Here is a 12148-nt window from a genome sequence, read left to right as displayed (position 1 = left end):
ACAAGCAGCAAAATCCACATAATTGCCAACTATTTTTTTTTATAGTGGATTAGTTTTTCAAATTCAAACAGTTAAATAATAACTGTAATAATAATAAAAATAAGGATATATAATTATATATTTTGGATAATTTTCTAAATTACACAAATAATAATAATAACAATATACAATTGTGTATTTTTTTTTCAAACTGTATGCTAATATTTGAATATTAAAAACTGAGCTTTGAATAAGCCTTGAATATGAAAGACAAGCAGCAAAATCCACATCGTTTCCATCTATCCAAGTTAAAACCCATTGGATGAGCAAAGCTAAATCGCGCTTGTACAATGGAGGGCTGTGTTTGTGTCTGTCAGTAGTTGAACATTATTGAAAGGAGTAAGAACTTGGGGAGGGGTTGGGGAGAAGAGGGGGTGGGGAGACAGTGGGAGCCGAAATCATTTCCCCTCTCATACTGTGAGAACGCTTAGAATCGCTTCTCTCCAAGTGGACGCGCGTCGGTTTGGTTTCAGAACCCGATTGATTCGGCCGTGTCCGCGCAGCGCCTCTGTGTCCGTCCTCCCGCTTCTTAGCAAGAGCACCGACTTGCATTTTGTCTGTGGCAATGGGACCATAAAGGAACAAATTCCATCGCATTGAAAAAAATAGAAGCAAACAAATACAACCAGTGAAGACACCTCACAAAAGAAGTGGACATGGAGACGCGCAGAGGAGATACGATATAACAGATCGGACAAAACACATCTAGGATTTACTTCTCGACTTGAACACTTTTTGTTTCCCAAAGGGTTATAGAATTTTTCTTCTGCTAGATTTCTTAGTTACACGCAAGCATGAACCGAAAAGAGATGAGGTCGTGTTTGAGATGCTGGAGCGTGCCGATGCTCTCTGTCCTTCTGCTTGTCTTCTTGACACCGCTGTTTGCACATGGTAAGATTTTTCACATGCATATTAAATCAGCTGATAGTTAAGACAGAACAGCATTACAAAATGAGAATGTCGGTCAGTAGTGCAGCCGCTGCTGGGTTTTGCTGTGCGTAAGTCATGACTGCGCGCCGGCTGCTGCTGCTGCTGCTGCTGCTGATGATGTGCCTGGACCAGCGCCGTGGAAATGTAGGTTAAATGTCGAACTGGGAAATTTGGGGCTTTGTCCAAAATGCACATCATTAATTAAAAGGAAGGGACACCACAGAAAACATCTGCAAGCAATTTGCAACCATTTTTTTTATATTAATGACCTTAAATAATGTACAAATTCCTCATTCCATATGGCTGTTTTATGCAGTAGTAGTAGTGGTAGTGTAGAGTTACTGTGCGGTGATTACTCTACAGAGCAGCTGTTGTCACTATGGCAATGATGGAGGCTCACAAAGACAGGATTAAAACGCGAAATAATTTATGCTCAGACATTATCGCGCGGCAAATTACACAGTTTATGTGTGTAGTTTGATTTTACGCACGCATTAAGAATGTCTTTATAGTTGTAACGGTTAGCCACTTGGGTTATTCCAGAGATTGTGTCGTTCTCCTCCTTCTAAAAGACTGCCAAAGGATGGAGGACCAACCCAATGGGAGCAACGGTTTCCTTGACCAGGGGTGTGTTTAAAATTCCTATAGATCACTGAGCATTAGAGATTATCTCATTGACGCGCCTTGTCGTTATGTAAATTGTTTATTCAGATTAGATTTGACATCACTTCAAATCTATTGTATAATTCTACATGGGTGGTTAGAAGGTCCATTGTCCACCTAGTTGGATGCTCAGTTTCGCCTAGCAACAGGATTGGGAAAATATGGTGTCTTCTTGAATCTGCTAATAGGAATATGAAAATGGATGACAATTAGGGTTTATGAAATATTTTACTTGATTCCCAAAGCGGCACTACATCAGCTATACACCAGCTGCTGTTATGGTGGCCAGTGTGATCTTGGTCTCATTCAGGTAAAAATGATGTCACCGGTGGCCATGCGCTTTGTTAGCTTCATGCATGAACTTGCTTTTGATTTTAGATCGGTTCACTTCCTCCCTCTCAATGCAATGTATGTTTTTTTTTTTGTTTGTTTTTAGAATTTATAAAGAAATTGTTATATTGCTTTGTTGACTAAATGGTAATTTGAGTAGATGAAGTGTGCCACTGGTCATCATAGACGGCCTTTTCCGATCCATTAGGTCATTACTGGCAAGGTGTAGCCTGCAGGAAAATTAGATTTGTCCCAGTAACTGGTTTGATAATGTATTCGCTTTCAATGCTCTGATCTGTATTTGCTGAATCGCCTTTTTATTGTCTCAAGAGTCCAATGGACACACTTGCCATTTTCTGTGCAGAGAGATTCTGCTGCTGGTAGAGAAAAAAGGTGTTGCCTGCCACGTCTTTCCAATCAAACCATAATGCTTAGGCTGTATCATGTATGTATCATGTTCTTTTATTATGTAAAGTAACTGCTTTGATGTCAACAAATGAAAATTTGATTTCAATAATTTTTATTTATTCAATGATCCATGCATGATTAATATAGTAGTTTTATCAATATGTATGTGCCAGCTGTTACTGTGCATCAATCCAAAGCATTGAACACTGAATTCTGATCTCAATTCCCTTGAGATTTAGAGGAGGATATCCAGATGCTTTATCCTCTAACACTGAAACCCTCACTCGATCGAGGTAATGTTTGCTGTCAGTCCCTACAAATGGAATCCACCATTCTGAATCTAGGCTATAATTCCCAAATGAGCAAGATGTGCAGTTTTAGTTAAAATTTCAATGCAGTCCTGAGTACCAGCAATTAAACCTCTCCGTTCTTTGTTCCAGGAATATGATGTCATTTATATAGCTTCTTAAATTACAGGTTGCAGTTTAGTATTAAGTCTTGTTGTGACAAATAGTGCATTTTTTGTCACGAGATATGGTTGTTTTGTGGATACATTTGTGTATTATGAATTGGGTGGATTTGTAGGCAAAGGGGCCGTGTCTTTTCAGCTGGATCTGTAGCAATCTAGTTGAAAACAACAACGTGCATGTTTTGGATGGTTTTAGGTGAGCTTAATCAGATTTGCATTCATTCACAATCTTTTGCTGCCAAAGAAAGTCACTGCCGTCTGTTTTCAGAGTAAGAACAAGGGGAGGAAAAATGGCATTATTGGTGATCAGATTCGTTTGTTTTAGCAATATTTTGAAGGCAGGAGTTTACTGGGTCTTCATTGCCTTTTAATTAATGAATTTAATGCAACCAGAGGAAAGGGAGTGAATTATAAAGATGTGCTGTGTTGATGTGGGCTGCTGCCATTTGGTTTCATCAGAAACTGATCACCCCACCCCTAATTTATCTAATTTAATAAATATTTAATTAACCTTTCAAAGTAGAAAAATGACAGGCTATAAAATAAAAATCAGTGATTGTGTTGATGCTAGAAAATTAAGCAGCTGTATATTTTTTTTTCCATTTTTTGTCGAAGGCTTGGCACAGGTTTATTTGATTTTTTACTTGAATTTGTATGATGTGGACTTATAAATTTGATGATGGTTTTTCACACAGCACATTTGAGCTCAATCATTGCATTCACTCTGCACAGTGAGGGCAAGCTGGTTCCCATGGCAACACATCCCTCCTCCATCCAACCACCTGTTGAGTATAGAAATACTAGAAAATTAAGCAGCTGTATATATTTTTTTTTCATTTTTTGTCGAAGGCTTGGCACAGGTTTATTTGATTTTTTACTTGAATTTGTATGATGTGGACTTATAAATTTGATGATGGTTTTTCACACAGCACATTTGAGCTCAATCATTGCATTCACTCTGCACAGTGAGGGCAAGCTGGTTCCCATGGCAACACATCCCTCCTCCATCCAACCACCTGTTGAGTATAGAAATGAAAAGATTTATGCAACGGGAGGTGAAGAGACGTGGCAGCTGTCTGATTATGTCTCAAGGTCAAAAGATCTTACTGTTAATACCTCTGCATAATTAGTCAAGGTAAAATATTCCATGGAGGGATGGAATCCTGTGTTTTTACAAACTATGGAATTTCTTAAAAGCCTGTTGAATAGAGGCATTTTTGTGTTGACAACACTGATGAGTTGCTTTTTTTGAATTTGCTCCCTATCCATCTTTATTTTTTGCATATATAAGTTTTTTGTCATTGCAAAGTTCTGGAGGGATGCCGTGATTAAGGCGCTTCATTCAGTGATATAAAAAATAAAGCACATTTGGCATCAGCTCCTGGATGTACTGCTAGACATAGAGGTTAAGGCCAGTATTCCTCATTAACACATAATGCATTTCACACATATACACTTCCGTTTAAAAGTTTAGGGTCAGTAACATAATTTAAAAAAAAAAGAAATTAATACTTTTATTCAAAAAGGATGCATTAAATTAATCAAAAATTACAGTAATAACATTTATAATGTTACAAAAGATTTCTACTTCAAATAAATGCTGCTCTTTTGAACTTTCTATTCATGAAATAATTCTGAAAATTTTATATTTTTGTTTTGACAAAAATATTAATCAGCACAACTGTTTTAAACATTGATTATAATAATAAATGTCTCTTGAGCACAAAATCTGAATATCAGAATGATTTCTGAAGGATCATGTGACATGGAAGACTTGCTTTGGCATAAGAACCTACTTTCAAGATCATTAAAAAAATTCTACCGCCTCCAAACTTTTAAACAGTAATGTATATTTATACTATTATATTTGTTTTTAATAAACTTAATAACCAAATGTTATTGTTAATTCCATTTTATTCCGGAAAAAAAAAATCATATTTATGCCTAACCACCAGACATGTTCACAAGTCTCTGAGGTCCAAGTCCAAGTCAAGTCTCAAGTCTTTGTTCTATTTATTAGCAACAGTCCTTTCAGCTAGTTATTGAGGCTAAATTGGTTTTGAAATACTGATTTCACGATATGATTTTCTCAAAAAAATACTTTTAACAAAATGTAAAACAAATTAGAAATCAAAAGGTGTCCATTTATTAATTTTCAGACAAAATGCTGCACATTTCTTTGTAAAATTGAAATATGTCAAACAACAAAACTAAATTGAAATTTTAAAACAAACCCCAATCAATCAAATGACTAACACAAATTAAATAAATCTCATATAATCAAACTAATGTCTGTGCTCTTTTTCAATTTAAAATTAGAGGCAACCACAGTATTTTAAACACAACACAATCCTAACAAAGAGGCTGCCATACATGCAGCATGAGCAGTTTTTAATCTACATTGGATTGTATAATTTCAAAATTTAAAGCAAAAACTAAATGTTCTGACTTTAATTTTGTGAAAATATTCTATATAAAACATCTGCATGAAACAAAACAGCAGACAGGCTGAATTAGAATGCAGATTCACTCTCTGCCAGCAGGTGGTGCTTGAACAGCAATTAAACATAATTTCCTTGGTTTCCGCTGTAAACAAAGCAGCGCTGCGGTTGTGAACACTACTTTAATATGCATTATACAGAGGCAAGATAAAAAGAAAATACCATGTAAAATTTTCTAAAGACTGCCAGTTCCCCTCAGAGATGCATTCATATAAACTCCCAGTCCCATACCAAATGACTTGCGTTTTTTACGAGTCTCATGAGTCAAAAGTCCAAGTCAAGTCTCGAGTCAGCTGTTTATGAGTCCAAGTCAAGTCCCAAGTCTTTATTTATGAACCCAGATGTTCGAATTTGTGCAACGCATTTTATGGACGACAGTTTTTTGAACCTAGAAGAGTACAAGGCTGGCTGTGCACAAAGGCTATTTCTAAAAAAAAAAAAAGGGTCAATTCCGACTTTGCTATGACAATCTGGCACTTCTGAATCAGCGACTGTAAGTATGTTTTGTTACTAGTTTAAGTATTTGCTATTGACTGTTCAAATGCGGAGTTTTGCGCAGTGCAGAGTAACGCGTTGTGTGTGTGTGTGTGTGTGTGAGGGGAACAGGAGAGTGAACTGCCTGTCAGAAATCATAGCACATCAGCTGTCTTAATCGCGGCTTGTGTACTGTATCATCCCGGTGTCTGTCACGCGACTCTGTTGCCCTTTCGGGCTTGAACTGATGGTAAAACTAATGACATTATTAACTGTCTTGATATTTACTTTGAAAGCTTGAAGCTCACGATTATGGTAAGGGGCATTACATTTCCGACGCATGCTTGTGGTGTTCGGCCAATCACAATGCACTGGTTCAGCTGGCCAATCAGAGCAGACTGCGCTTGTCAAAGGAGGGGGCTTTGTTGAAAACGACGTGTTTGAGAGAGGCGGGGCATAGAGGACCTACAATAATGTACAGTATTTGAAAAATAATGTGTTTTTTTAACATTAAAGCATGTCAACATATTCTGTTACACCAAATACACAAAATAATGATCTTTAAAATAGCATCATATGACCCCTTTAAGTGCAACTCGAGTCCAAGTGACAGACTCGAGTTTCCATCTCTGCTAACCACCACTTTCCATGATCCAGTTAATCAGTGGATAAAATGGATCTTGATGGTCCAGCACTAGTTTTTTTCACATTAATTGTAAATTAGAAATAAGTTGACTTTAAAGAAACTGCAATGTTACAACAGACCTATTATAAGTTACGATTATGATAGAAGATTACAGAAAAAGGTTAAATGAAGCTGTTGGGTCCAACAGCTTAATTTAACTGTTGGGTTTTTCTGAGTTGTACCTCCCACAGTTTTTGCTCGGGCAGCCTGCCATCAGAAAACCATCTGAGGTACAGACAAGCTCACTTTCCACCCTTCAGTGTCTGCAGAGCTGCACAAACAAAGAGCTTGGCGTCTCCCCAAAGTCATGCAACTAAGATCCCGTGGCCATCATTCCTCCCAGCCTGGCCACCAAACAAGCGGCAAACCCCAAATTACCTCCTCCCCTCTGGGCTGCATTGGGGTGCCTGAGAGAAAAGGGGTAACTGAGTATTATGTAACAAGATTTGACCATCTAAGAGAAAAGGGGAAACACAAGGGCCTGTTGTGTCCGCTTTGCCTGGGGCCACTGTTTCCTTGCTTCTGTACTGCGTCCCGTCTGGGAGAAGCATTAAATAGTACGGCAGGAGATCTTTGATAAAGCCGTGGCTGTAAAGATCTGACCCAGATCTGGCTATTTAACCCACAAAATCTGCAAAACCAGCATTCCAGCTGGTGTCAAATGTTTTTATTCTTACAAAACAAATAGTCTTGTCTGTCTGACCAACTCGGCGTATGTGACAGCATATGTGAAAATCCTGCTCCTAATTAGGTTACCGTCAGGTATCCATGACATATGTTTGCAAATGATTGAAGGACACTGTGCATTAACTGTTCTCACTTATCAAATTCAGACCTTCCACACCACAGTTTGGTTTTTATCCCGAATTTAATCACTTGCTGCTCTATACATGAGTCACATTAAAACACCATTATACAATTTAGCAGATACAGCATTAAATAGTACGGCAGGAGATCTTTGATAAAGCCGTGGCTGTAAAGATCTGACCCAGATCTGGCTATTTAACCCACAAAATCTGCAAAACCAGCATTCCAGCTGGTGTCAAATGTTCTTACTTCTACAAAACAAATATTCTTAACTGTTTGACCAGCTCGGCATATTCTGTTAGAGGAAAAGGAGATACCTAAAAGCGTTTGTGAAAATCCTGTTTCTGATTAGGTTACCGTCAAGTATCCATGACACACATTTGCAAATGATTGAAGGATGCTGTGCATTAACTGTTCTCGCTTATCAAATTCAGATCTTCCACACCACAGTTTGTTTGCTTTTATCCCAAATTTAATCACTGGCTGCTCTATATTAGTCACACTAAAACACCATTATACAATTTAGCAGATACACTAAACTGCAAATATGATTTTGCTACTCAAGTGAGAGATGTATTACTTTGCATTGGCTGTGTTAATGGTGTAAAACACTTTCTTTAAACGTACAGAGATCATGAATTTTAATTACACATCTGATTTCTATTTAGATTGATCATGTCTTCCTGTATTAGTCATTATATTTTGTATTAAAATGAACATAGGATTCTTTTTTTTACTCTGTGCACTTAAGCTAAAGATATTTGTCTACATAGTGTTTACATGGTTGTACCTTTAGTTTTTCAAATCAATTTTTTCAAAATCATTTTTCAAATCAAATTTCTGAAGGATCATGTGACACTGAAGACCAGAGTAATGGCAGCTAAAAATTCAGCCTTGCCATCACAGTAGTAAATTACATTTTAAAATACATACAATAAAGTAGAAAACAGTTCTTTTAAATTGTAAAAATATTTGGCAATTACTATTTTTTTTACAATTACAACCTAAGGTTTCTAAATATCCAATTTCATGTGCTTTCTTTTCTGTTCTAAACGTACAAAGCTTGAATATGTTTCCTCTTTGTTGTTTTGTGTTTGGTGTTTTTGCCTCAGTATTGATTTGACATCTGTGTTTGAAAGGCGTGTTAATCTTGTACGAATGCAAAGACAAATGCTACCACAAAGGAGTTATATCAAATTAATCTCCGTCAGATTTGTCACATAAATACTGCATTAGTGATTCACGCTCAACTAATAAAATCCAGACCATGCACATCTGGCCATTTTTGGGAACATTTTTTTCTGGGGAGCATCTCTGTGCCAAAGACCTTAGTCTATACTGTCACATGTTATATCTCCGACTATACTAAATGTATTTCTTTATTAGTCACTGGATTTAAGTAAAAAACACAGATGCTCTTGGAACAAAAATGTCCTGGCAATACAGAAGTAAATAAACTTTTCATTGTTAGAGCGGATAATGGCAAAGGAGAATCAATGCAAATCCGCCATCTTTGGAAACAAGGGTCTTCAAGAAAGATAAACTATCATGTAAGTTTGTTTGGATTGTTACTCTGTGCAATAGAACAGCAGGATCACAGATCCACTGTGTTTTAAAATACACTGTTATCTGAACCCATATACTTGTTCACAAAATGTGCTATTGCCATTCCAGAAATGCACACAATTTCCTGTGTAGTGGAAGCCACAAAATATTTTTGAGCTTTTAGTCCACAACTATGGAATCTCTGTTCATAGAAATATTTCCCAGTGGCTAAATGTCATGTACTGAATTCATGAAAATGAACGTAATAATAATAATGAATTGCACTTGAAGCTATGGGACTGTTAGTCATTGAGAAAAAGACCTGCTTCCATACTGTATTAGTTCGGAAAGAGAAGATCTTTTTAGCTGACCATTACTTCATTGGCAGTATCCATGCTTTTAGCAGTATTTTTGGACCTATTGTGAATGATTCATTCGTTTATGTTATTCCAAAGGAAAAAGAAACTTCCTTTGTAAACTATCCACTGCAAAAATTACTTTAGTTGTTAGAAAACAGTTTTTTACTTGTTTCCAATAACAACATGTACAAATCTTTCAAATATGATACATTTGCTTCAGAAGCATAGGTTGTATTTTGAACACAAGTGCAGTGATGTCATTTCAAAATGTCATTTTATTCTCATCTCTGAACATACTTTTTTTTATTGTCAGCATGCAAGCCCTGTTATTTTTCAACCACCTGCCATATAGTGTTTTTCACAGTCAACTCGATGGATAAAATCAAGTAACTCCTTACTTTTTTTTCCCTCATTGAATATTCTGTTCACATTATGGCTGTAAAATAATGAACACTATAATTACTTTAATGAAATTACAATGTTGTTGGATTAGACCTGATAAGATGACAAAAGAATTTATGGGCTTTTCTGGTGGTCAGATATGGTGTGTGTCTTTTAAAGGGATAGTTCACCCAAAAATGAAAATTCTGTCATTAATTACTCACCCTCATGTCGTTTCAAACCCGTAAGACCTTCGTTCATCTTCGGAACACAAATTAAGGTATTTTTGATGGAATCTGAGAGCTGTCTGACCCTGCATAGACAGCAATACAACTGAAATGTTCCCAAGTCCAGAAACATAGCAAGGAGATCTGTAAAATAATCCATGTGACATCAGGGGTTCAACCGTAATTTTACGAAGCTACAAGAATACTTTTTGTGCGCGTCTCCTCCGCATCACCCTGTAGCGTCATTTTGGAGAATATTTAGCTGGACGTAAAGAGCGTATGCTCTCAAATTGTTGAATAAAGTCATTGTTTTTTTCTTTTACGCACAAAAAGTATTCTTGTAGCTTCGTAAAATGACGGTTGAATCCCTTGGGAACATTTCAGTTGTATTGCTGTCCATGCAGGGTCAGACAGCTCTCAGATTGCATCAAAAATATCTTAATTTGTGTTCCGAAGATGAACGAAGGTCTAACGGGTTTGAAACGACATGCGTGCGAGTAATTAATGACAGAATTTTTTAATTTTGGTTGAACTCTCCTGCCCCGGAGCCACTATGAATCTAGTCACAATCCCTAATCTTGTCTTTGAGAAACATACACATTAGTAAAATAATTGCACCTAATCTCAAGGCTTGCTAAAGAAACTTTTTAAAGATATTGGGAAACCTACCACTGAGAAGGAAATAGCAAAGAGTTAAATACCAGTGGCTTTTTGAATGAATGCAAGGGTTTTCATTGATTCGTTGAGTTCTCATAACTGTAATCTGCTCTTTTCAACAGGTAACTCTGTGGTGGGAAATGAAACTGAGGTTGATAGTGCTGTTAATGTGACCTCCTTGTCTACCGGGGATGAGAAGATAGAGGAGGTGTCACAGTTCACCAGCTTGTCCAGCTCCTTAGACCCGACTCACACCGGACGAAAGTTTAGAGATGAAGAAGCAGGTAGTGGCATGCTGGAAGAGGTCTTCTCGCCAACTCCTGGAACTCCAACTTCCAGTGAGGGAGCCACAACTACTTTGGCAAGCCCAGATAACAGCCTCGACTCTGCAGAAACTGAACTCTTGCCTGTCAATACCTCCTTCGTGAAGGAGCATGTCATCTCCTTCGAGGAGGAAGAGGAACAGGAAACGGAAGAGGAAGTGAGGCAGCAAGTGCCTACACTACCATCCTGGCAAGATGCTAAAGGAGACATGGAGACCACTGTGTTTGACCTCGACCATGAGACATCTCCCACAACCCCATCCCCAACTCATCCCCCTTCCCCTTCCCCGTCCGACGTCACCGTAGATTTCTTTGACTCTGGATCCCGCCGCACGAACCTTGGCCGACCGACTCTTTCCACACACGAGCTTCAGGGCCGTGACCCCACCTCCTGGTCCATGCCCGAAAATTATGACTACATGACGCCCTACGACGACAGTGTGTCTCCCACCACCGACGATTACCCTTACAGCAGCACTACTGACTCTTACGATGATGACATCTCCACTACTCCTCCTTCCAAACGCTTCCCTCCTCGATTGCCCTCCAACCCCGTTTTCACGCTCCCCAAAGGAGCCACTGTGGGAGAAGGCCCCCGTGCTCCTCCTGGTGTGGTCGACTCCGTTAATGGCTCAGAGTGTCGGCAGGGCTTTGTCCGCACCAATGGCTCCTGCAAGTCCCCATGTGACCTGCAGCCCAACTACTGCTTCAATGGGGGCCAGTGCTACGTTATGGAAGGAACCCAAATGTTCTGCAGGTAAGCGCTCAGAAGATACAGGTTATGCACTATGGCAAGAATTACTATAAAAGGTGCTGTTTGTAATTTTTTGCCTGTACTAAAACATAAAAATACCATAATATGTTTGTAAATATTTAGGAAACATGGTTCAATATCAAGCTCACATACTTGTTTCTCCAAAAAACAATGCTACAGCCAGTTATTCTATTTTGAAATGTGGGCTCCGTGTCGGAATTTCTGTTTTTGTTTTGGTCTGCATGATTCCGCCCACTGCCAATTTACCCAATAGTATTTCGACACCCCGGGTTGCCAGTTGGTGGACAACACGGCATATTGTAGTCATGGAAGCCAGAAAACTAACTGGCTCAAAGATCGTTGATTCTACCCAACCTAAAAAGCCTCGGCATCCATCTAATAATTGCGTTCACATCAGAGGCAAACCGTACCGGAGTTCACATGAACCGTACCCCAGACAACCCTTTTTAGGCACCTGCGAAACATACCCGAGTTCAGAAAACAGCATTCACATTAACCAAACGCTGATGTCACCCGGGTATGCACCAAACATGTTAGTGTGAAAGCCCCCTAGAAAACTTTATGAACAGAGGCAT

The 12148-nt window shown here is 38.4% G+C and overlaps 1 protein-coding gene across 1 annotated transcript; it reads left to right on the top strand.

The window, feature by feature from the left end:
• Positions 1-415: 415 nt before the first annotated feature.
• On the top strand, positions 416-11571 carry cspg5a (chondroitin sulfate proteoglycan 5a). The gene is made up of 2 exons (XM_016281656.1): positions 416-930; positions 10598-11571. The coding sequence occupies exons 1-2, from the start codon at positions 834-836 to the stop codon at positions 11557-11559; spliced, it is 1059 nt and encodes a 352-aa protein (XP_016137142.1). The 5' UTR covers positions 416-833; the 3' UTR covers positions 11560-11571.
• The last annotated feature ends 577 nt before the right edge of the window (positions 11572-12148 follow it).

This window comes from Sinocyclocheilus grahami, unplaced genomic scaffold, assembly GCF_001515645.1.
Source record: "Sinocyclocheilus grahami isolate Dianchi unplaced genomic scaffold, SAMN03320097.WGS_v1.1 scaffold9.1, whole genome shotgun sequence".
Taxonomy (NCBI): domain Eukaryota; kingdom Metazoa; phylum Chordata; class Actinopteri; order Cypriniformes; family Cyprinidae; genus Sinocyclocheilus; species Sinocyclocheilus grahami.
Note: the sequence above shows the minus strand (reverse complement) of the source record. Positions and strands in the feature narration are given on the sequence as shown.

Coding starts and splice junctions, on each gene's coding strand:
- cspg5a (XM_016281656.1), top strand. CDS start 834: ATGAACCGAAAAGAGATGAGGTCGTGTTTGAGATGCTGGAGCGTGCCG. Junction 931..10,597: donor GACACCGCTGTTTGCACATG/GTAAGATTTTTC, acceptor TCTTTTCAACAG/GTAACTCTGTGGTGGGAAAT.